The sequence below is a fragment of the Lissotriton vulgaris genome, chromosome 9 (genome assembly GCF_964263255.1).
Source record: "Lissotriton vulgaris chromosome 9, aLisVul1.2, whole genome shotgun sequence".
Lineage (NCBI taxonomy): Eukaryota > Metazoa > Chordata > Amphibia > Caudata > Salamandridae > Lissotriton > Lissotriton vulgaris.
The window spans coordinates 156,616,325-156,640,388 of record NC_141697.1 but is presented as its reverse complement, the minus strand read 5'-3'; the positions used below and the strand labels follow the sequence as shown (position 1 = coordinate 156,640,388).

The 24,064-nt window shown below is 44.5% G+C and overlaps 2 protein-coding genes across 3 annotated transcripts in view; one reads left to right on the top strand and one right to left on the bottom strand.

Annotated features, from left to right (window-relative positions):
* Positions 1 to 24,064, bottom strand: part of FANCM (FA complementation group M) — an 861,212-nt gene that overhangs the window by 652,828 nt on the left and 184,320 nt on the right. The window lies entirely within an intron of this gene.
* LOC147689781 (heme-binding protein 1-like) overlaps positions 1 to 24,064 on the top strand; it is a 113,347-nt gene that overhangs the window by 85,434 nt on the left and 3,849 nt on the right. Inside the window, exons 3-4 of the mRNA XM_086937266.1 lie at positions 4,097 to 4,238; positions 18,695 to 18,878. Of these exons, the coding sequence (XP_086793392.1) occupies positions 4,097 to 4,238; positions 18,695 to 18,878 (326 nt within the window). The remainder of the gene's footprint in view (positions 1 to 4,096; positions 4,239 to 18,694; positions 18,879 to 24,064) is intronic.

Here is a 24,064-nt window from a genome sequence, read left to right as displayed (position 1 = left end):
GAGTAATTTGTTTTACTGTACATGTATTTGTAAAAAATGATCTGAGGCCATATTACGTGACTTGGCTAGAACATTGCTACTTAATGGAGATGCTCACCTTTCAGCAACTCTGCACAGCTGCTGATGCGGTCAACCTTACCCATGATTTGGAACTTGAATGCCAATTTAACAAATTCAGTTAAATTGCTCCTGTTTTGCCAACCAACAGAGACAAAGGACTTACCACGTGCCAGTTTATGGCTGCATGTTATTTTCAAACTTGCCATGTAAAGTTCCCCATTTTTTTTTAGATGTAATTATACTTTCCTTGTCAGGAAGCAATACAACTGAGATGATCGCTTTCTCACGTTAAATTTACCTGGAGTGACACAGTAAATAGGTGTGGTGGTGAGCATGTTAAAGCAGAGCTTCAGATGCAGGTTAACTTGAAATAGTCAGGCTCCGATTTCTGTCCATTTTCTCTTTGAAACAAGTACGTCTGAAGTCTGTAAACTGTGGCAAAAAGTATGCTTTCAAAAAGAAAAGCTGGAAGAAGTACCGCTGCCTATGAACCCAATGTATGTGTTCTATACAGATCGCTCTTCTGGTTACTAACATCAATGGTAAGGAACAGTCATGTGAAATTGTCCCTTATTTACCACTCATGGTAGTCTTCGAATTCTGCTTATTGTGCATACCTTAGCTAGAAATAAACTAAATTACATATGAATGGTTTGCTCAATACTGCTATGTATCAAACAAACTAAATAAAAGCAAACCTACATTGATTTCTATGTGTTCGCCATCTATTTGCCTTTATGTTATTGCTTGACCTACTCAGATGTATCCACAAAATACACCTTTGGTTCAAATTGTTTTGTTAATTTTAATGCTTTATCCTGAATTTATACAGTTGCTACTCAAGATTTTCCTCATGCTGGGTGGACTAACTATACAGAGAACTCCACAGTTTGAAAAGATGGGAGGTTCTTAAAGGATGAGGGCTGCTATGCCTGCAGTATGGAAACAAGGACACACGATTTCCTATCCAGCATTGGCAGGTGTGGATTATGTACTATTTCAGGGATGACTACCAGAAAAGACCATCATCCAAATTATATCATTGGGGAGGTATGATGAATTCAAATTCACTGACATCGGCTACAAATGGGAGATTCTAAATAAGAAATCATTTAGAGTAAATAAGCGTTGGACTTGTTCAACAAAGGGACGGGTAACCAGAGGTTCTTTATTTACTGATGGAACTAGACCCTCAGTAAACGGTATTGTTATCACAATTATGTCCAAAACAATGTTGAAACAGTGTAGCTTAGCCTTGGATAGCTCAAGATAGTACTTGAGGATGTGAATAAGGTATTATGTTATCAATTTTATTATCACTGGCAAGTTTGCTTAAAAGAAAAGAATTGGTGTTAATTTACAATTGGAGGAAGAGGAATGAAGTTATTAGTGGTAAAGCCATATTAGTTGACTATGGAGATAAGAGGGCTTAAACACGTGGTACACTATCATGTGAAGAAAAGAAAATGGCTTCTCACACCAAATTACTTTCACTATGCTTTGTAAGCATTGATTATAAACTGCATCATGCTCAATAAAACATTTGTTGATAGCGTCAAAGAGAAGTCTTTCTCTCAGGAGGTTGACTCACCTTTAGCATCAGAAAATACAATCAACTCACCACAGCCCTAAAAGAACTCCCCTGTTTTGCCTTAAAAGCCAGAGAAGAATTCTCACATATAAAGCCCATCGACATAAACCACTTTATCTAATTACTCTACACAGCATTTCAGGAGGTTTACGTTGTGTTATAAGTATTTTTAGACTGCACTATCACCCATGAGGGGACTATGGCGCAGTAGCAAGTGCAGCCTGGCCTACTGAGGTCTCAAACAGACGATTCAAAGAGCCAGGTCTTCATCTTTTTTTGGAATTCAAGAAGAGCGGAGGAGGCTCGGGTGTGTTAAGGCAGGTCGTTCCAAGCCTTGGGAGCAACATGCAGAAAGTCTGGCCACCAGTTCTGGTTCTGTGTATGCGCTGGACGTTTGCAAGTAGGAGTCCGGTCGAGTGGAGGTGCCTAGTAGGTTTGACAAATGAGATGTGGCTGATCAGGCAGGTGTTGTGTAGTGGTTTGAATGTGAGCATGAAGAGTTTGAACTGGAAGACAGTGGAGTTCTCGGAGGTGCAGTGTGATAGGGGTGCAGCGTCGGAGGTGGAGTTAGAGTCTGGCTGTTAAAGCTCTGGATGGTTTTGAGTTGTCTGGCGAGTTGTTTGCCGATTATGTCCTAAAGGCTGCTACCATAGTCCAGTTGTGACTGTGGTACCCATTAAATAGTTCCAGGGGAGGAGTGTGAGGTAAGTAGGAAGGAGCTTGTGGGAAGCAGAAGGTGGGAAAAGCAGGAAAAGGCCAAAACAGAGTGCAGTGCAATGAAAGGAGCAAGAAGCAGCAACAAGTGGCCAAATAGAGCACAAGGTGGAAAAAATAATAAACAAAATAGAGCAAAAGTTTCAAGAGAAACCAGCTGAAATGAGAGTGTGGATGATGAAAAAAACAGAAAAGAGGAGGAGTAAAAGAGGAAAGAAGCAGGGGAAACAAAGAGAGGAAAGTTAATGGGCAATAAAATGAGCAGGTTAGCCCATCTCAAATACTTACGCAACAACTGTTGCCCATTTACTGTATCCAACCATCACTATTAGCCTTTTGCCAGAAACTTCCTATTCTGAGGATGCCATTGTGATTAATCATACACCTGTATCTCCAGCCTTATGCACAGGGTATATGAACATCTTACCTGCTACCACCTCTAAAAGCTTTTTTGTTCAGCTTCAACATTTAACTCCACTTTCCTCTATCACGCTCCCATGGCTGGCTGGCTGGCAGCACACTACCTCATTTTTTTTTTAAACTGTTGGAATTTCAGTCCTCAGTTTGTCATATGTAATAGCCCTTGGATGAAAATGCTGTCAAGTACTGATCTATACTGCTGGGATCTGCTCAAGGGACCTAATGAAGATCAGAACCTTTAACATTTCCAGCAGTATTAAAGGAAGTTATTCAGAATGAAAGTTACTTCTCAGTTTGAGTTCTTATTGAGAAAACTATCAAGAACCTCCTTGAATGAACTGTAAGGAGGGAACCACAAACAGCACAACCCAATTAGCAGATCAAAGTGCTTGTCAAGTAAACTTAGCTTTCAACGGAATGCTCTGTAAACAAACTCTGTTTTTTCGGTTGCACACATTTATGAATAAGGGAGAAAGAGGCACTTACACATCACTGCAGCCTCTATAAGGGAACAACAGAAATTCTGATGGTAGGAGAGATTATATAGACTTATTTCGTGTTTCAAGTCCCAGGTGCACTTCAGCACCACGCGTGGTTTTGAAGAAACAATTTGGGAAAGAGTTAAGAGAGTGTGAGGATCCAGCCACAATTACTAGAAAAATCAACACATAGTGAGCTTGAGATGTAGCAGTGATCCTGTTTTCGCGCTCTACACTGCTACAGCTAGGCTTACTGAAATAAAGTCTTGTCCACAAATCAGACATTTGGCAAGCAACAGTTCAGACAAGAGGCACTTATGGGCACATCTCCATTACGATTTATCACAGGCAATACGGACATGCCCCCCCTACTCTTGCCCTTCACGTTTAACACAATGGCAGCATATATATAATGCTACTTTTACAAAATAATGCAGGAGCTAGATTGTCACCAAGTGCCATTTGCTTTCGGAGATTCAGACCAGAACTTCAGAAACAGCAATTGACGGGTGTCAAAATATACAATAAAGAAAGAAAATGCTTGTTGGATTTATTGTACATTCACTGGCAGCAGGTATCACGAAAGACAAGAACGTGGTGTAAAGGAATATTTTGTGGTGTAATATTTTTACTACTGCATTTAATATTTTTTATTTCACTTAAGACAGGCATACAACATTCAATTGTTTTTCCTGTTGTCTACTTCAGCATACAATAAATACACTTGCTATGTGTTAAATAAAATAAAAAAAATCCCTGCATTAAAGCTGTTTGCCATAACTGTGATAAATGCGCGGCGAGCTATCTATGAAGGTTCTTTGTTTCTTTGCAGTGCGGTGAAGTGCTCTATGAAAAACGCCAGTATGGAAAAGCTAAATGGGCCTGTGTCAAAATGCAAGAAGAGCAGTATGAGCAGAGCATATGCCTGGGGTTCATGAAGATCATGAAGTACATTTGTGAGCAGAACTCTTCAGGTAACAGCCTTCCCTACTGTCGTGGAAACCCCAATACTGCTTAAAACTCATAAGATATTGCGACAAAATAGTGCCAAAAAGGGGTGGTTAGCTCATATTAAAAATACCTTTTGTTGTCCCGGTTAACAATAGTCAATCTAAGAAATTATAATGTATCCTTCTTAAATAGACATGAAGTAACATTAAACAGATGTCTGGAAGTGTGGGACTATGAGACGACCATGTTTTTGAGGTGTTCATGCTTTACCCCTCTTTACATCTTACGAGTAAAAGGATGGAAGCTCCATCCCGGGCCACCATGATCTGCCCAAGAAAAAACTTTAGTAGACAGTTAAAGAAAAGGGGATGACCCCTTCTTTAAAACCAGGAGCCAGGAGGAGACTTGAGGAAGGAAAGAAGATAAGCTTTTGTGGTGGTGAGCGCTCAAATAGACAACACTTTTTAAAGTAGTCTCTGAAAAAGAACATGGAACACTGACGCACAATTGACCCCCGTTTAGACCCATGCAGCAGTAATCGCAGCCATAATGGCTCTGCACTGCAATGAAAGCAGTGGGCCCCAGACATGAAAAACCTTAGCTTTTGCTAAGTTTCAACTATTTGCGTTTGTGACAGTATGTGACTTAGAATTGAAAAGAAAGGTTAGAAAATCCAATTTCATCAATTTGAGCATTCCAGTTATTCTCGAATTAAAACATAACGTGTATTTGTAAATCGCACGTTCACCCGCGGGCATCTTAGCACTGAATAATAGATGTTTATTGTTGCCCAACTCAATGTTACTCATTTTATCAATCTCAGGCAGATGAAAGGCTGAGTGAACCCCCGTGGATTTGAACCTGTGACCATGAAGCCAAACACTGGCCTCTACAATGGACGCAATAGTCTACTAAGCCACCAGTACTTCCATTCAGAGCAACAACTTATTTTTTTCTGGTCACTGAAGTGGAGTTTCTTCAGTCATATGGTCTCATTATCCAGTATCTAATGGCGTCTGATCGGCTCTGGTTAGTCAGTGCAGCACTGAAATATGGAAGGGTCAGGGAGACAGCTCGGCATACAGCAGCAAAAAGGAAGTAGTATTTCCTCAAAGTTGGCAAGATCTTACAGTTTGTGACCTTCAATTTGTATCCTTCCAGATGTAGATTACATTTCAAGAACAAAACTGCAGGTCTTCACACAGGGTGACATTTCCCAGGCCTTCTTGAAAACAATGCAGGCACTGCACAACCTGGAAATAGCATGGTGATGTGCATCTGGCCAATGAATTAATGTGTTTATTTGGCTTGGCTGTGGGACCAATTGCTCTGCAGAGCAAAGCAGCTCTAAGGGAGGGGCATTGAGGGATAAAAGGGATGCACAAAGCATAAAGCAAACTGAATCCATTTTTTGTTTTATTTCCTGCCTCTCGCTGGCACTTCTCCAGCACATACAGCTCGCAACTAGTATTGACCTAGTTGATGTTTTTGTGCCATATTGCACAAAATATTGGCAACTGTTGTAGAGTGGCTTACGCATACGAATAGCTTCATTTACAAGGCCATTTGTTTCTGCATATATTGATAAGATCATTCCACTGTGATTCCATTGATGCAAATGAATGTAATGGCATGATGTAAGACAAGGCACGGATAACCCACAAAGCACCTTTTGTTCAAGCCATATCTGAGGAATGCTTTGCCTAGTGATGCTGTTTATCTGCCCCAATCCCTACTCTGTCACACAGTCACTGTGTGCTAGTCCATATTAGGGGAACATCCATTACTGATGCAGGAAAATCCAGTACTTGATTACTGAGCACACACAATTGGTCTGTGTTAAACCTGGCCCTTCTTGAAAGGTTAATCCCCAAACCTTTTGCCTCTTATTTTTCTGACCCGATTTTCGTTGGCTGTAGGATTGAGGGCACTTTACCACTGCTGATCAGTGCTAATGTGCATATGCTCTCTGTATAAAATTGTGGCAATGATTGTTTATCCATGATTGGCATATTTGATGTTCTGGTAAGTCCCTAGTAATGTGTGCCAGGGCCTGTAAATCAAATACTACTATTGGGCTTGCAGCACTTGTTGGGCCACCCACATGAGTTGCCCTGTAAAGGTATCTCAGACTTGCCACTGTAGTGTCTGTGCGTGCAGTTGTAAACTGCCATGTTGACCTGGTAAGTGCACCCACTTGCCAGGCCCCAATCTTCCTTTTTCTTACATGTAAGGCACCCCTATGGTAGGGCCAAGGTACGCCCATGGGCAGGGTGTAGTGTATCTGAAAGATAAAATGTAAAATTGTAAATTGATACTTGTATAGCGCACTACTCACCCGCAAGGGTCTCAAGGCGCTTGTACAAATTCCGCTGTGGAACCCGTCCTGGCTTTCCCTGTGAGGCGTCCACTCCTGGGCACCCCCAGGGTGAAGGCCAGGCGCTTTGGGGATGAGTCAGCAACCTTCTAATAAATTTTGCTTCTGTCTTAGCAATTTGCGTCCCGAGTGAATGGCTCCAAAGCTCCCCACCATAAAGAGCCGCAGCACTTGCTTGGGTCTTCTAAATCTCCAGGGCTGGGCTCACTGGCTTGAGCGTCTATGTATTTGAGACTTTAAATATGCCACCCGCCAACTGTGATAATTTCAGTTCGGATTTAACTTGTTGAGGTCGCCAGTAGAGATTTTCATGGAGTGTGACCCCAAGGTACTGAAATGTCGTGACCCTTTCCAACCTCACACTACCCAGGGTCAGATTTGCTCGAGTAGATGCTGGAGGATTAAATATCATGAATTTTGTTTTATCGCCATTTATCTCGAGTCCGCGGCACCGACAGAAGTCCCCAAAGTCATCCAGTATCCGTTGAATCCCCATACGGGATTTGGAAAGCAGGAGTGTATCATCGGCGAACATAATCGCCGGGACCCTCCTGCCTGCCAACCTTGGCGCGTCATTGTTGGGGACACTGTCCAGGTGTGAAATTACACCATTTACGTAGAGGCAAAACAGGGTCAGTGCCAAGACACAGCCCTGTCTCACGCCTCTCACGACTGGGAACCTTTGCGACAATGCCCCATTCCTCCCACATCTGACCTGGGCAAAATTCCCCTCATGAAGCCTAATCAACACATTCAGTATTTGGGGCGGAAACGCCCAAATCCTGGAGAACCCCCCACAATTTTCCCCGTGGCACTAGGTCAAACGCTGACCGGAGGTCCACAAACACCATGTAGAGGCTGCCACCCTCGATCTTAGCGGTTTTCCAACTCAAAAGGATCAGGCGAAAGATCTGATCCATGGTGGACGTGTTCCTCCTGAACCCAGCCTGAAAGGGACTTAGAACATCATGTTCCTCCATCCAAGCCAGCAGTTGGTTGAGGATAAGCCGCGCAAACATTTTTGGCGGGACGTCAATGAGACTTATGGGCCTGTAGTTGGCTGGGAGCAGAGGAGAAGCCTTCTTATAAAATCGGGACTATCTCTGCTCCCAGCCAAGTTCAGGGAACCTCCATGCCCCTCAAAATTGCGTTAAAAAGAATGAGCAGGTAAGGGCCCCAAATCCCTGGTTGATGCCTAAAAAGGTCCCCAGGGAGTTTATCAAGCCCAGGGGCCTTACCCGATGCAAGTTTCCCTATTGCGTGAGACACCTCCCCCAAGGTGAACTCTAGGGCCTTATCCTGAGCATTTAAAAGTACAGGTGCCACCATACTGTTCTCAACCAGTTCATCTGAGTATAAGGCTTTAAAATGTGATTCCCACACTAATGCATCAATATTAGGCTCTATTGCCGATTTTGGTTCTCCCGAGCCTCTATTAACTAGTGACCAAAATCTACATGCATCCCTTGAGTCCAGGGCAGAGGTTAGATTGGCCCACCTATCCAGGTCCCAGTCACTCTTTGCATGAGCTATCACTTCTTTATAGTGCAGTCTTGATTCACGGATTTTGGGCTTATTAGTCCCAGACTTTACCGCCATAATCAGCTCGGTCTTAGCCTTTCTGCAAGCTGAGCTATACCAAGATGAAACTGGTGCTCTCTTCTTCCTAGAGGGAACCTGGGGATTAAAAACCTCTGCCAGGTCAGAAACCAAGTCCAGGTGGATATGCCGTAATTGCCCATCGAAATCTGGGGATAACCGCTGAGTACTTAAGGTATCAATCTCCAGAAGTAGGGGGAGAACTAGATTATACAGTTTAGCAAGTTAGTCTTGGGATTCCACTATTTTACCCCACTTTACCCTGCGTCTATTATTTGAAAGTGTCAACCCTTCACCAGGATCACTCAACACTGGTGTTGAAAATTCCTTTGGCCCTGGGAAGGCCATCTCCAGCCATAATGCGTTGTGGTCGCTATCAACCCTAGGAATTACTCTAAAGTCAATAACCTTAGACCACAACCTTGTCTCCACCATGATGTAATCCAGGCGTGATTCGTGACCCCTTTTATTAAAAGTGCACATCGATGGGGTGTCGGACAGTGTGCATCCATTGCAGGCCCTTAAGGAATTATTTAAAGTAAGGGCGGTAATCTGAACTGCTAAGGGAGACCATGACTTGGGAGGTGGAGTTTGGCATGATGGAATAGCCCAAAAATCATCCTTGCCCGTAAGAGCACCCTCACTCATTCCTTAGAGAGGTTCATAGTGACAGTTCACATCTCCAGCCACCAGAAGATGGCAGTCACTAGGCACTGTGCTCAGAAAATGAGAAAAATCATCAATAGTGGCCGATTCAGAAGTCAAACTAACTGGACGCGAATATACATTCACAATAGCTAGTTTGAAAGAATAAAGCCATTTCAAAATTATACACTGTACATCTTCGAAATATGTGGCCATGTTCTCTGCCGTACAACCCAAGTGGGTAGCGACCCAGATGGAAAGACCACCTGAAGGTCGTCCTTTCCCTTCCCACCTGGCAGGGACATGGAATGTGGCAAAAACCACTCTAGAGTGTTCGTCCCTAGCCCAAGTCTCTTGAAAGAGGCAAATATCAATTTGGTCCACCAAGGATCCCCACTCTATGCAGTTTAGTTTATTCGATATACCTGCCACATTCCACAATAATACTGCCATTAACTTCACTGTTGTGACAGGTTTTGAAGAGGCAACACTACCCGGTGAAACTTCAACACCCGAAGTTACGTAGGGGGAGGGCACTATATAAGGGGGCACTGTGCTCCCCGCTCAATCAATACCCATTTCCGTGTTAAGCCCCTGTATATGTGTATAGGGATCTGCAGGAGTATTACACTGCTCCACCACTCCACTAAATTTGTCAAAGTTCCTAGATTGAATAAGGAACGGAGTATCCCTCTTGCTATGCTGTAGTCAGTCCACTGTTTCCAAACTGCTGAACCTATTATTGATTGGTAGGTAACTCTGGGGGCTAAGTCTCCCATACCCACCCCTCTCCACCCTTCTCCTGCGGCGATACGTTACTAGGGACCAATCACCTGCACAATCCAGCAAATCTGTTGGGGGATAGAAAAATGACAATGGATGAGATTGAACGGTTGTCCCTGTATTATTGTGGCTCCAGTTCCAAAAACAAATATGCTCCACAGTGCGAGGGTCCCTAAAATTTACTAGGACACAATCGCCTATGGAAGTTTTGGGACTATGGCCCACCCAAGAGACCCTACGTACCATCAAGATTTCACTAGTAATATGGGAAGGTAGCGGTCTATTATTATTGAGCCAATGGGTCGCTTTGTTTTTTAGGGACGTGAATGATTCCTGACCAGGGTTTCTTATTTCAGAAATACCTGTCAATACTACCAGGTATGGGCTAGTTTCAGGGGGTAAATCAATTGTAGGGGCCCTCTGCAATGATGCTAAAGATGGAATCTGTGCACTCTCTTTTGGTTTAACAGCATTAACATGCACTCTCTTTTGGTTTAACAGCATTAACATAACTACTCCTTCTCAGACTATCTGAACGTACAGGCTTGACAGGCTGAACGTCAACATTACTTAGCATGGATGGTTTATTAACATCTGGGGTAGATAGCACAGTAAGAGAGAGAGGATTATGTATTACATTACCATCACATAGGGAATTCACTTGAACATTACCCTGACATAAGCCATTTGGCTTTGTCTTATCCATAATACCCCTGTGACCAATTCCAACTCGGAAAGCTGCTGTTCAATGCGCCCAAGTCTATCTTATATCAGTCCAAATGAGGATTTCAATAAGTCACCCAGTTTTATAAGGAGAGAGTCTTCAGTCATCATCGAACCACCAAAAAATGAAGCCATGTCCACCGTAGTTGGCCCTAGGCCCGGTCAAGTAGATGGCATTGGTCCCTGGCAGATCAAATCATTATCTTTTGATGTAACATCACTGTTGCCCAACCCTTTTGGGAGTTTAGACTTCCTTCCCCCAGAGTTAATCGTGACAGCGCGCTTTCTCTTTGATATAGCGCCCTCCTGTCTTTCCCGGAGGTGTCGGGTTGGTAATTTCTATGGAGATTTTGCCAGGATCGGAACGTCTGTAATCAACAAGTCCTCGGGTGCTTGTGGGAGGACAATTGATAGAGTATGCTCATCCTCGTGACAGGCGGATGGAATATGTACAGTTACTGGGGCGAGTATTATGTTTGTCACGACTATCGCGCTCTGATGACCGAACATTGGCGAAATGTCCCATAGAGGAGCGCTTAGCCATTGCGAGATCTTGCGACACCCGGCGCTCCATCAGAGTAATCCCCTGATCGATAACTGAATTTGCTCTCGTTATAAAATTGTCCAAAGTTCCTATTAAGTTACCCTTAGCACCTAAAGTTTTACTCCTCATTTCATGTGCAGCCATGCTATTGCTTGAGGCCTTCAGCCACAAGAGTATTTACGGCAAATATTTAGTAATATGTGCGCTGGAGCCAAAACAAGAGGGGTGGCCCAGTCCGGTCTCTCTCTGTCTAGAACGGGCTTAAATGGGCCCGCCCTAAGCCTGGGATTCGCCCGGCGCGCGTCCCGCGTAGCTGGATGAGTAGTCAATTAAATACGTTCAAGCAGAGGGCGGGATCAATAGGGAAGAGGACACAGCTGCGGTGTAAGTGGGCTGCTGGTCCTCGCAGTCCCTGGCAAAATGAACTCCTCCAAAGTGCAGGCAAGCAAAACTACTAAGAGCAGTATGTATTTAAAATTACCTGATGTTTTTCCATGGCAAATTGCCTGGGTCCAATTACCCTCTCCCACCACGACGTGCACACTACCAAGGCATCTCTGGCCGTGCTGTGCTGTGGGGTTCTGGAGTAAAAGAAAGACTGCAGAAAACAGTGCGGAGAGTGGCTGCTCACCAGCTGAGTGAGCGTCCCCAAGCGTCATCTAGCAACCAGAGCTGCGGTGAGTTCTCCAGGAGTGCTTGACAACACCCATGAAAGCCAGCAAAGTTCCCAACGGGAAGCCTTGCCGACCACGGCAACACCCAGTGCGGGCGACAACAGTGCAGAGAAGAGGTCCAGTGCACACAGAGCAGAGAGAGTCCCCCCGTATAGGAGCCTCGGCTCACACCGTCGCATTAGGCCGACAGGCCTTCCACCAGTGGAGGAGCAGGGCCGCCCCACTCCCCCTTTGAGGAATTTGTGGGGGCATTTTATATTTCTGCAGAGCAGTCCGCGAGGACCCAGACCCACTTCATTTAACCTTGCCATCAATTTTGCTGCAAGGCCGCCTGTCCCTGTAGTTGGTCTTCGAGTTTGCGGGGAGATGCGTAGCATATGCAAGAGACCCAGCGAGGATGCCCTGTAGACACCAGTTGTGTGTAGCCCCCTGTTTTGATGCAGACCTTGGGGGAGGAGGGGTAGTGGGAGAGGGGGCACCTGGTTGCAGGGAGATAGCGGGACAGAACAGACCTACAAGGAGTATCCGACTCTGTGGAGGCTACAAACAGCTGTAATACTGCTAGCAGGAGAGAAGAGGTTCCCGTATCATAATTGGGTTCCCTAAAGTACCACATAGCATAGAATATACACCCAGATGCACAGTCTCTATGAGCTCCCAGCAGTGGCAGGGGATTACTCGGATGGCAGATAATAATACTGCTGGATGGATACGTTCACAGCACGTTCGAAAAGTGCAGCGTGGTATTTAACCTCAAGCTCGCTCTAATTCAAACCTGTACGGGGCATAATCTACGTTCACCTACCTCATTTTAAAATAGCCCAAGATGCTAGCATGAGGTTAAATACCACGCTATATATTAGGTATAAAAGCACTGTCACACTTTTCATTTGCCATCATTGCTCCACAGACACAAATCATGGGTGGATACGAAAAAATTGAATTGGTCTGGTTTTCACATGGTTCTGTATCTAAGGAGTGCAGTCTTCTAAATCTCAAGGTTCGTAGCATAACTGAGCAGTGGAAAGTGTTGGGGCAGTTCCTGGGGTCGCCAAGGGTGGCAACCCTTTATAACTCAGAGGCCTGCCACTGTTCCCCATGCTCTTCTCTAGCCTGCCTCATCCATGGACTCTACAATAAAGTTCCTCCAATAGAGGGCTGAGGCTCTCCTCATGCCCAGTTCTCATCTGCAAAGAAAACCGAGATCCGGCCGTGAACCAAAGAACCATGGAGCAGTTCTCCCTGTGAGAGGGAAGCAAAGGGAGAGCAGGGACTGTCAGCTCTCGGCATCCTCGTGGCATTGGTCAGTGAGCTGTGCCAGGACACTGACCCATGCTTTGTTTGAAACTCAGATGCAGTGGGAGAAAGTGCCAGAAAAGACACGGGCATTTATCAGGCATTCAGCAGGCATTCAGGGGATACGCCCCACAGGAGCAAGTGAAGGAAACACACACAATGAGACTTGAGAGAGCTGAACCGCTGGAACTAGCAAGGAAGGGTACAAACAGACCCATGAAAATAACCCATCTCAGAGCACTTATCTTCCAGGACTAAAGGCGATTGTCATTGCACAAAGTTCTGGCAGGTTCTGCTGACCTGTTTTCCATAGGCACCGACCTTTCCAAATCAGTCTGCACATAATATTCAGAGCTTAAAAAGAAATTTCATTCATTCATTTTCCTTTATTTCGATCAAATAGATCATAAAAGGTGACATTCAAAAAGGTAAACAGTACAAAAAGTTATTGCAAATCTGTCTACAATAATTAAAAAGGCTTTACAGTTTCCTGGTGAACAAAGCAGGAGTTTACCAACATACATCACACATTAGTTTTTTTAAATGACAGATTTTGTGCTCTGTATTTCAGTAGAAAGGGATTTTAAAACTGTGCCAAGTCTATATCAGTGCATACAACGAGTACGAATGTATGAAATTACAACATGAGATATTAAATGTTTATCTCTAGAAATAAAGCACTGTATGCTAGTTATCAATGCTGATTAAAGAGATCCCTTCCTCTCTATCTAGTGCCAGTCTGAGCAGGCAAAACATTACCCAATTGCATATTTAAGTCGCTGAGTGATGCATAACTACAGAAAATTCCTTTCCCAAGAAAAAATCCCAATAGCTATGTAACCCCGTGTTCATAAGCAGCAAGAGAAGATAGGGCATGTTTACTTTTCCATGAAAAAAAATTAAGTAAAAAACATCACTGCTGTCGGGGTTGCAATTATAACGCTTTGACGAACGTTACTTACCTTTGTTAAAGCCTTTTTGGTAGAGACTATCTAACCGCAGATTCCTCTCCTTAGATTATTCACCAGGCGTTGAACTGGAAGATTGAGACCAGTACCCATCTGTGCTGGCAGGTGTTGGTGATGGCTGCACAACAACATTACTCCGCTCCTGAAGCAAGGTGTGCAGTCCTATATAGTCACCACCCATTAGGTGGACATCTGATTTCTTTACTCTTCCATGCCCGCAGATGTGGAGCCAAAATCAGAATTGTGGTGACCAAGATGCAAATCCCTATTTTGAGATCTTTTTATGTGAACAAGATAACAGATGAGAGAACAGGGAGGCTCTGTGAGGAATCTGTGGTTATATAGAATCTCTACCAGAAAAGGCGTTATCAAAGATAAACTCTTCTGATGGAGGGTAAAAAAAGTCAAAACTGAATTAAAGTCCCACTGGGACACAGGAGAAGGAGAAAAGAAATGTTTAACTCTTTCAAAAAACGCAGTACAACAGGTGGTTGAAACAAGGAATGCTGATCCAGTAAGCATAGGAATCCAAAATAGCCATCAGGTACCCATAAAAGCTGAAAGTAAAGCCATGCTTGCTTAAGGATATTACCAACAACAGCACCTCAGAAAATTTGGAATGAAGAGTGTCTACCTGCTTCGCAGAGCACAAAGCATCAAACTTGTCCCAGTGATAGGTGTATATGTACTGCGTGGAGGTACGCATGGCTGTCAGAGTGATATCCACTACCTTGGAGACAGGGCAAAAGCACACAAATGGTGACATTCAAACACCAAGTATGAAGATGAAGGGAACACACGTTTGAATGCCAGACTGTGCCCTGCTGGTGCGACAGGAGATCCTCCCGATGAGCCTGCCTGATCGAAGGACAGCTGCTCATGCCTAGAGATTTGGAATAACATACTCTTGTGCTAAATCTGGATCCACTAGAATGACTTCGACCTGGTTACACCTGATCTTCTTGAGAACTCTGGGCAGAAAAGGTATCAGCAGAAAGACATACAGGAATCCCCAGTTCTGCTCCAAATGGAATGCGTCTCCGAACATGAGCTGCCTTGCAAACTCCAACAAGAATAAGTGCTGACATTTCAAGTTCAACTGTGGCAAACCGATCAATCCAAGGTTCTCCACATTCGCAAAAGAAAGCTTGCACTACCCTCCAGGTGTAACTGCCATTCGTGACCCGCAAGGCATCAACAGTCGAGTTAGCCGGCCCTCCGTCAGAGACAAGAGGCCTCTGATCTCAATCTCTTACAAGAGGCCACCCCAGAAACCAGAAGCGATTGACCAGTCACCACCGTCAGCAGTAGGTTAAGAGAGGGGCCTGCCACTGACTCAATCATGAATCAACAGCCACCACTCCAGATCTTTTGACAACTCCTCTCAAACCTGGACCAGATCAGAGATACCCCCGGATGCTGTGCCCACTGGGAATTCAGATCCTACTGCAGAGCTCTCATATGCCACCTTGTGTGCTTGAACAGGAGGATGCAGGAAGCCACCAGTCCCAGCAACCTCAGAGTCATCCTAACTGTGGTCCAGGACAGAGGTAGAAATATCAATATCACAGACCAAATGTCCTAGACTCTATCTCTCCTGGGGTTAGGAGCTAAACTGCACCATGTCCAGAATGGCTAGGATGAAAGGAAGCATCTGTGAGGGAGTCAGGTGTGACTTTGGCACCCAAACGATGTCAAAAGCTTCATCATAGTCTGGAAGTGGGTGATGACTGCCTGGGGTGAGGATGCACTCAGCAGCAAGTCGTTTAGGTAAGGGAAGACTGGAACCACTGACCTTCATTTGCTACAACTACCGCCTTCACTTTTGAAACCCGAGTGGGTACTGGTGAGACTAAAGGGGATCATAGTGAACTGAAAATGCTACTGCCTTACCACGAACCGTAGATCGCGTCTGTAAGCCAGCAGGAGGGGAATGTGAAAATAAGAGTCCTGCAATGCTACCATACAGGCTGCATAGTTGACAGGCAAATGCCTGGCCAAGGTAAGCATCTTGAACTTGTCCTTCCATAAGAAGGCATTGAGAGGGCGAAGATCTAAAATGGAGTAGGGCCTTCGACCCTCTTCAGCACCAGAAAATAGCAGGAATAACAACCAGGACCAACTTCTGGTGCCGGTAGCCTCTCTATAGTTCTTTTGGCCAAAAGAGCCTACACTATCCGACGAAAAAAGGGACAGACGGTTCTCCATAAGGCATTCTTTGAATGGTAGAGTTTACAGAAATGGTAGTTAATAACCGTGACTGGGCAATCTGCAACATACACTTGCCCAGGTTATGGTCTGCCACCTTGTCAGGGCATGATATATCCTGTCACCAAGAGGGTTTAAAAGCTGCAGCAGCTGGAGGGGCAGTAGAATGGACTGGATCTCCTGTTGTCCCCGTGGACAACAAAAAAACTAAGTAGGTTGCTTATCCAGTGGTAGTTGGCGATCTTGAAAACCCCTACCAATACCATGGAGAGGCTGAAACTGTGACGGCTGATGTGGAGCGGCAAAGAGAGGCACAGAGATCGCGCTGTAGCCCTGCTGTCCTTGAAGCGCTCAAGGCTGAATCTGCCTTGTTCCCGAAAAGGCAGAAGCATTAAATGCCATAACTATCAAACGGCACAGGACATACAATAAAAAGCCATGGTCCACATCCAAACAGGCTTACGGATGGCCGCACTGGTGCAACCAGCTCTGCCTAAAGAACCTGTTGTGACAAGCGCACGAATTGTGAATTTACCTACCTCATGGGCCTCTTGCATGGCCTGGGAAATAATAGCGTGAGCCTCTTCAGAAACAACTGGCAGGATCTGAGACACTAAGTCTCATCGGGGTGGGTTTATCAGCACACAGGCAGGTAGCATTCACAGAACGCAAGGCGAGACTAGAGGATGAAAAGACTTGTCTTCCAAAAGTGTCAATCCATTTAGGCTCTCTTTCAGGAAGAGCATCGAGAAACGCATTTGGGTTTACTTGAATGGCCGAGGCCTGCACCCCAAGACTCTCAGGGGTGGGATGCTGAGTGAGAAAATCTGGGTCCCCAGGTGCAGGGCAGTTTGCGATGGGCAATCTGTTGATCAGGAGCCCAGAGCAGGACCGAGAGCAGGTACCTAAAAGGGTATCAGTAAATGCCTCATTAAATAGAATGAGAGGGTCCAAAGAGGTCTGACCAGGTTGAGGACTTTAGTTAACACATTGGTCTTAACCTTTTGACATGGGAGCTGGAAATCTCAGCAGCCCTTTGCATCACCATAGCAAATGATGCACTCTCCGACGTAGAAGGGCATGGAGGAGACAGAACGCGCATCTGATGGATTGTCATCACTGAAAGGAATTAATGATGTCGAATGCGAACTAAGCCGAGGTCAATGGGACGCTATACTGGAGATGGACAGGACAGCACTATCGGATGACGGTCTTCCTCCTGCAACAGTGAAGTCGGCATCTGCATCAGTAAATCATGCTCGGTCATGGAGCTAGTAATGAGTCTGGTATGTATCCAGCAGGCTCAACGGGCACCGAGGGAGGTCCTGCCAGCAGAAATATAAAATGGGGGCCTCTTGGCTCCCTGGGACTCAAAGGCTCAGCAGAATGAGCCTGTGGAGCTATTGACCAAATGGACCAACGCGGAGTCTTCCGCTGCTTGGCGACTAACAGCTCCCCTCGTGTTCCTGGATGGCTTCAGGGTGCATCTGGGCTCAGTCGCTGCAGTCCACAGTCATGGAACAATCCCAGGCAGAGTAAGTGGGGATCAGTCAGACATCTGTTGGTGACATTCCCCAGAATACTTAAACCTTGTTTATCTGTTAGGAGACATTTCCCTTGCACACTGGACATTTTTTTGTGGAAAATGCTTGAAAAAAGTAGTGTCAAACACATCAGAGGGAGCCCCGGATCCACAGTTTTGGCACGGACAGAAAGGCAATTATTTTGTGGGTGGTGCCTATATAGGCCTGTCCACCTCCCCTTAAGGTGCAGAGAGACATCGATGCCAATTCATCAGCCCCACCTTCCGGCACAGAGAGATACTGCTGCGAATTTTCTAGATCCAGTCTGACACCTGCGTAATACTCTACAGCAAGGAATCTGTGGTTAGAAGTCGCTATCGGAAACCAGGTGGTGTCAAAGCAGCACAACTGCACAAAAACTCTGTTCTTACCAGTTTCAAGCTAAAACCACATTGTCATGTCAGTATTGTTTTTTTGTTTCTATTAGGGTATAACCGAAAACCAGAAAGACTATTCATAAGCAACTTTGCTGAAAACAGTCAATCCATTGCTCATTTGGGTCAAACAAGTTGTTATTAGTATTTCCTGTTGGCACTCTTCACTGAGGTATTCAGTTTTTACCATATTGTTGATTTTATACTTGGAACTAATTTTGTAATCAGATCTTGACGCTAACACTTTACATAAAAAAGAAAACTATGACTGGAATAAAGAGTTAAATGCAAATAGAAGAGCTTTAGAAATGGCAAAACAAGATCTGTGCACGCTATCTCTTGAATACTTATACTTTAGACAGCCAAGCTTCATAGAAAGACTCGGTAATCTAAACCTGGTTAAGAAATAAAATGGCAGGTGCCAACTACAAAGCTCACCTCAGTTTTCGTTATTTAATATTAGAATGCCACCACACTGTAGAATTCATGAATATGTGAATTGTAATCGAGAAGCTCAAGAAAATCAATATGAATTGTAATACAGAAGCTAGATTCTTTCCTCACTTACATGTGATTTGGCGTTTATACATTTAGAGTAATGCCATATTTATTATTGATTTAGTTTGAAAACTTATCTACAACACATGTAAACTTATCTTGACTGAAGCTTTTTGAAGTAATTTGTAGTTTTGAACTTCTTTACAGGTGTGTATCTGGGAATGACCATTCCGATAGTGACTATTGTTCACACTAACAACTCACAGTCAGAGCTCACACGGTCTGTGACAGTGGCATTCTATCTACCAGCACAACTGCAGGAACTGCCACCTCAACCTTTGGATTCAGCTATAATCATTGAGGAGTGGCCGCCCACAGTTGTTTATACTAGGTATGTAATCAATATTGATTATCTCGCTCACTTGTATGTGTTATACATTACACAGTGAAAATGTCCTTATGGTTAAGACACAGGTTCCATTGAAAAGGTGTTTTTAGGTCTTGCCTATTCTATCCCGTAGGGATTGAATAGGCGAGATTATAGTAAGCAGTCCGAAAAGTCTACCTAGCTGCGGATCACGTTCAGTTCATATGAGGCAGGCGAGTGCACATCATCGCCAGCCACATCCCACACCAAAAGGAAGCCGCTCGCACACCACCATTTGTCTGAGCCTCGGCATCAGACTTCAAATGAATCCGCCAACAAGCCGCTCCCCCACGCCCGCCACCCAATGCCACTCCCCCGCCACCCATCACGCAATGCCATCTCCTCATCTACTCTAAAAAAAAAATCTGCCTGTTGGCTGTTTTGTCAAATAACTTTCTTTTATTTTGTATTGTTATGATTTGTTTCTATTTCCCTCTTCTCCCTTCAGTTTAATTCTGTTTTAATTATTTTAATTGTGTTGCAAGAGGACCCTTTAAATCATACCCCCCGATCACCCTTCTTTGAGGTAGTGCGTGTTTAACTCCAATATTTCGGTGTTATTCTTGCGCCGTTTAGAATCTTACAGGCCATCCACGCCGTGCCATCAATTAACCCTCCCCCAGCCTGTGTCTCTGCTGCCCTCGGTGTGCAGGAGCCACCTTCCGTGGCCTGTGTGTCACTGCTGTCCCGAGACCCCTCCTGCACTGGCCGTGTGTCCTGTGCGCACACGTCAGTCCTCGCAGAGACCTGCCGCTTGCGAGTGTCTCCCTTTGTGGTAACCCGAGAATTGGCTTGTAGAAAGGGCCTGGCCCCACCCCCACCAGAGTGAGGGCCCCTGTTTCCAACGGGCCTCCGAGCCACCCCTGCAGGTCATCGCCCTCACACTCTCGCCCCCTTCCATGCTCGCCCTCTTCCGTCTCCCCTGCTCCTCTTTCTACCATGCTCTCTTTCCCTCACACTCTCCCCTCCCCTGCTAACAGGTGCAATCGCCGGACGTTATTTTGGGTTTCTTGGCAGCATAACATTCATGGCATCGAGGCGCTATCAGCTGAAACCCCATTTTGTGAGGAAGGTCCCATGTTATAAGAGGGAACACAACAGATATTTCCATGTTTCTGCTCCAGGAACAAGACTCGTGTTCACACCGTGGATGGATGTTGGTGTCGGTACACCTCTCCGATCAGACAGTATCAAATATTACTACTGTTGAATGGAGTGATGGCATGACTCACCCTGTACATTACTTCTATTAAGATGCTTAAAGAAATCAGGATGCAAGGGGTTACACTTCTGCAGTGAGATGCACGTGAGATTGCGGATACCCCTGGCTTTCGGGAGAGTTGTCGCCCTATGTAAAGTACTTGATCCCCGGGGGCAGTAAAAAGTTTCTGACAGTGGTCAATAAACTAAAATCGGACCTTTGCACCTTAAGTATATTAGTAAAGTGGTCTAAATCACCAGCGTTACCCTACATATTCGTTCTAGGATTATTGTAACTGACACAATCAAGTCTACTTCAATAAATATGACTGCTTCTGCATGTTCCTGAAGTTACCATATGGACACGCAGAAATGTAAAACCGGTGCCTCCCTCTAGCGAGTCGGAACCTTCTTAGGTCACTGAATATGCTGCCCCCCTCCTAACCCACCAGGTCTGAGATGAGGGGGACCATACGTCCAAGGACCGCTCACACCATTAACCCTGTGCACGCCCCAAATTCGCCCAAACATTTAGCCCCAGACAGCACTGGGAGCTGAGCAGTTGTTGTCGCGGATCCCATATACCGCCGCAATGCTGCATACATTTCCAAATGCCGACACAACCAGGCGACATATTTCAAAAGTCTGAGTTATAAATCGTCCCAGTGTCGCCAGCGCCATGTCATTCTTTTGAGCAGATAAGAATTGTTTCTAACCAGCGCAGCGCTGCTCGGCCGCCATCTTCCCTTCAGGGGGCCCTGAAAAATAACTTTCTCTCATTAGGAGCGAATAAATAATTCACTGCAAACCGCAGCATCGTTTTTAATAAAGCATGCGGTGTGTTAAACCGGAGATCCTCTGTGCGTTAAAGAGTTTGAGACAACAGAGGCCTTGGCTGGACCGAGTTTTATCAAGATGAGGGAAGAGGAATAAATGTCCTATAAGTTCCCCAGGACTAGGCAAATTTAATCCAAAGTGGATAGGACACTTGTGACCACTTTACCAAGAGATATATATTGAAAAACCCTCATAAACGTTGTGTTTTCCGAGAAGCGGTATATCTTGTTCTCCGCCCCACACAGACGTTATGGCAACAGTCATAGGGTTTGACAATTAGTATCTTGACAGCCTCACCCGAGGCAATCTCTGGTTTATCGTGGCAGTATCCAGAGATAAGTTGTGTCACCCCACTGGAAAGTAGAGATAAAATAGTCTCACATGAGAGGCGCTTATGCCTGTCACTATATCCTTAATGCCACAAAAATGCCAATCCAGGCCTTATCTTGGAGCATGGAGTGTACATAAGTATTCCTCCACCGTAAATTCCAATAACCCAATGCATTTCGGGCCTTTTGTTGGCCCTTCGTCAGGGGTGCTCTACAAATTAAAACATCAGTGTTAGACTCTGTATTTTCACAATTTTAACATGATGCCTACTGCACTTCATACTACAAAACCCATGCCCTGCATTTCTACTTACCCATTAATTAACATCCTCCCGCTAAATGTCTGTCAAAATGACTCCACCTACCAAGATGATTGCTCTCTGCGCCTGTCGATATTACCCACTTTCCCAAACCCCTTCATCCTACACAAATTCACTCTGTAGTGGATTTACAAAAAACAATTCCCTCACCATCACTCACCCAGAGGTACTATCGGACCCTTATACACTACGGATCCCATAAGCCACTGCATGTGTCTATACCTGGCAATACATTCTAAAAGGAGTAGTGGGGTAAACATATGTTTTCCCCAGTTTCAGCTGTGATAGGAAATTCTGCTCAGGCTTAAAATGAAAATCCCTATATGGATTTATGCCAAAAATAGAACTAGAATAGAAATGGAACTTTAATGAGAAAGCGTGCTTTCAGCTTTTTCATGTAAATCAGTTCAGTAGTTTTTGAGATATTAGCAGTTTAAAAAGTTGCAGAGCAGGCCTCAAAAGGTTAACACTTTTGTATACTTTGGCTGTTTTAGTTGGCTGAGTAACCATATCAGCAGAACCAAAGTCCAGTCTGCAGACCCGAACACTCTGGTTGAGTTCAAGAGAAAATGTTCTTGTGGCCATCATTTCAGGACACTGGGCATGGTCTCTGCATCCAAGGATCACAGGATCAGTGGGTGAGCAAATCCTGATCCCCAGCAAATAGAGACTGGAGCCTCAATTCCCTTCCCTAACTGCCCCATCAAGACTAGTTTTCAGGGCCGCAGACTCAGTAATGCAGTAAAGATATCGGCTTTGAGAACATATGACTGCACTTGCAACCCATAGCCTCAATGAAGAGACTGCAATCTATGGACCTCTTAACCCCAATGACCTTGTTAGGGGGAAAAGCACACCATAGCTTGGTTTCTTAGCCCACTAACGGTAGTAGTTCACAGGCATCTACCTTATTAATCAGAAACGTAAACCTCAGAGGTGTATCTTGTCATAATTTCGCCTAAACATGTACATTTGACCAAAACATTTCTATGCCTCTCTAAGACTCACAGGTTATTATGGTAGGGATCTTCCATACTGTAACTCTAGAAATAGGTGTACACCGCACACAAATAATGGTGCAATAAATGTTTGTTAGCTTCTTACTGGAATGTTAGGTACTAATTGTAACATTTAATGAATCAATATGACAAACATTATAAAGACACGAGCAAAAATTTGAGAAAATAAAATTAAAAAAAGAAATTAAGATATTGAATTTGTCATCAATTAAACTGAAAACCTTCAAGGTTGATTAGTCCAAAACACCAAATCCTAATCTAACTGACTGTTTTGTTAGTCATGCCATGTGCTAGTAATATTATTACTCCACAGCAAGAACACCAAGACACATGCATACCTTAGTAACTACAGGTAAACGGGTATGCCCCACAGGGATCTCCCAATCCAGATCTTTAGCATCCCTTAATAGGGAACCGGCATCTCCCTCCTGAGATGTGCAGCTGAATTTTCCTGGAACAGGTTTTGGCATACAAGCAGAGGTAATAAGATGTGTACTTCGGCTGTAGACCCCTTCTGCCCTGTTCCAGCAGCGCTTCATTCAGCTGTCAGATGTCACTCAACAAATGTTGTATCTTTAGAAATATCCTTCAAACAAAATCTAAACTAGCACTGCAAATCTTAGTAGTCCATAATAATGAATAACTGAAAAGTCATCCAATGAGAGAAGAATGGCATATCTGAATGCACAATTAGGTCTTATCTTCCAGGTGGAAGTAGTTACACTGGGAGAAAAGCATGTTATTTACAACTAACTCAAATTTATACGAATTATTTTATGTAATTATGCTGCTGGTTCTTCTCCTTGCACCTCTTTGAAGCATGCACCTCTCTAAAGGCCACTAAAATGTTTAACGGACCTGAGCCACTTAAAAACGAACAAAATAAATGCAAAGTGATTTTAGTTATAGGAACACTAGGTAATTTATTTTATTTATTTAATGAATTAATGTATATGGCGCAACAGCTACCCTGAGGTTTCTCGGCGCCCTGGACCTGCACTCACCTAGAAGGGGACAAAGAACTTTATTGATTGAACAACCATGTCTTAATGCCTTTACGGAATTTTCCATAGCTCTGTTCCAGCCGTAGCTGAAGAGGAAGCAAATTCCACAGGACAGGAGCCAACCGCACTCGTTTGAATCTAGGAACTACAAATTTAGCCTGATTCGATGAATGAAGATGACTAGTTGGAATGCATTTTTGAACCAGCTTACATAAGTAGCTGGGAGCCATTCCTGTGCTGATTCTGAACATAAAGCAGAGTGCTTTAAATTTAGAGCGGCTGCCAATCTTAAGCCAGTGTAGATCGCGTAGGTAGTCAAAGATGTGGGTTCTTCTAGGGAGGCGATAAAGTAGTCTGGCTGCAGCATTTTGGATAATTTGCAGCCGACGAGTGACGTCCTTATTGGTTCCCATAGTCCTATCTTGAAACAATGAGGGCCTG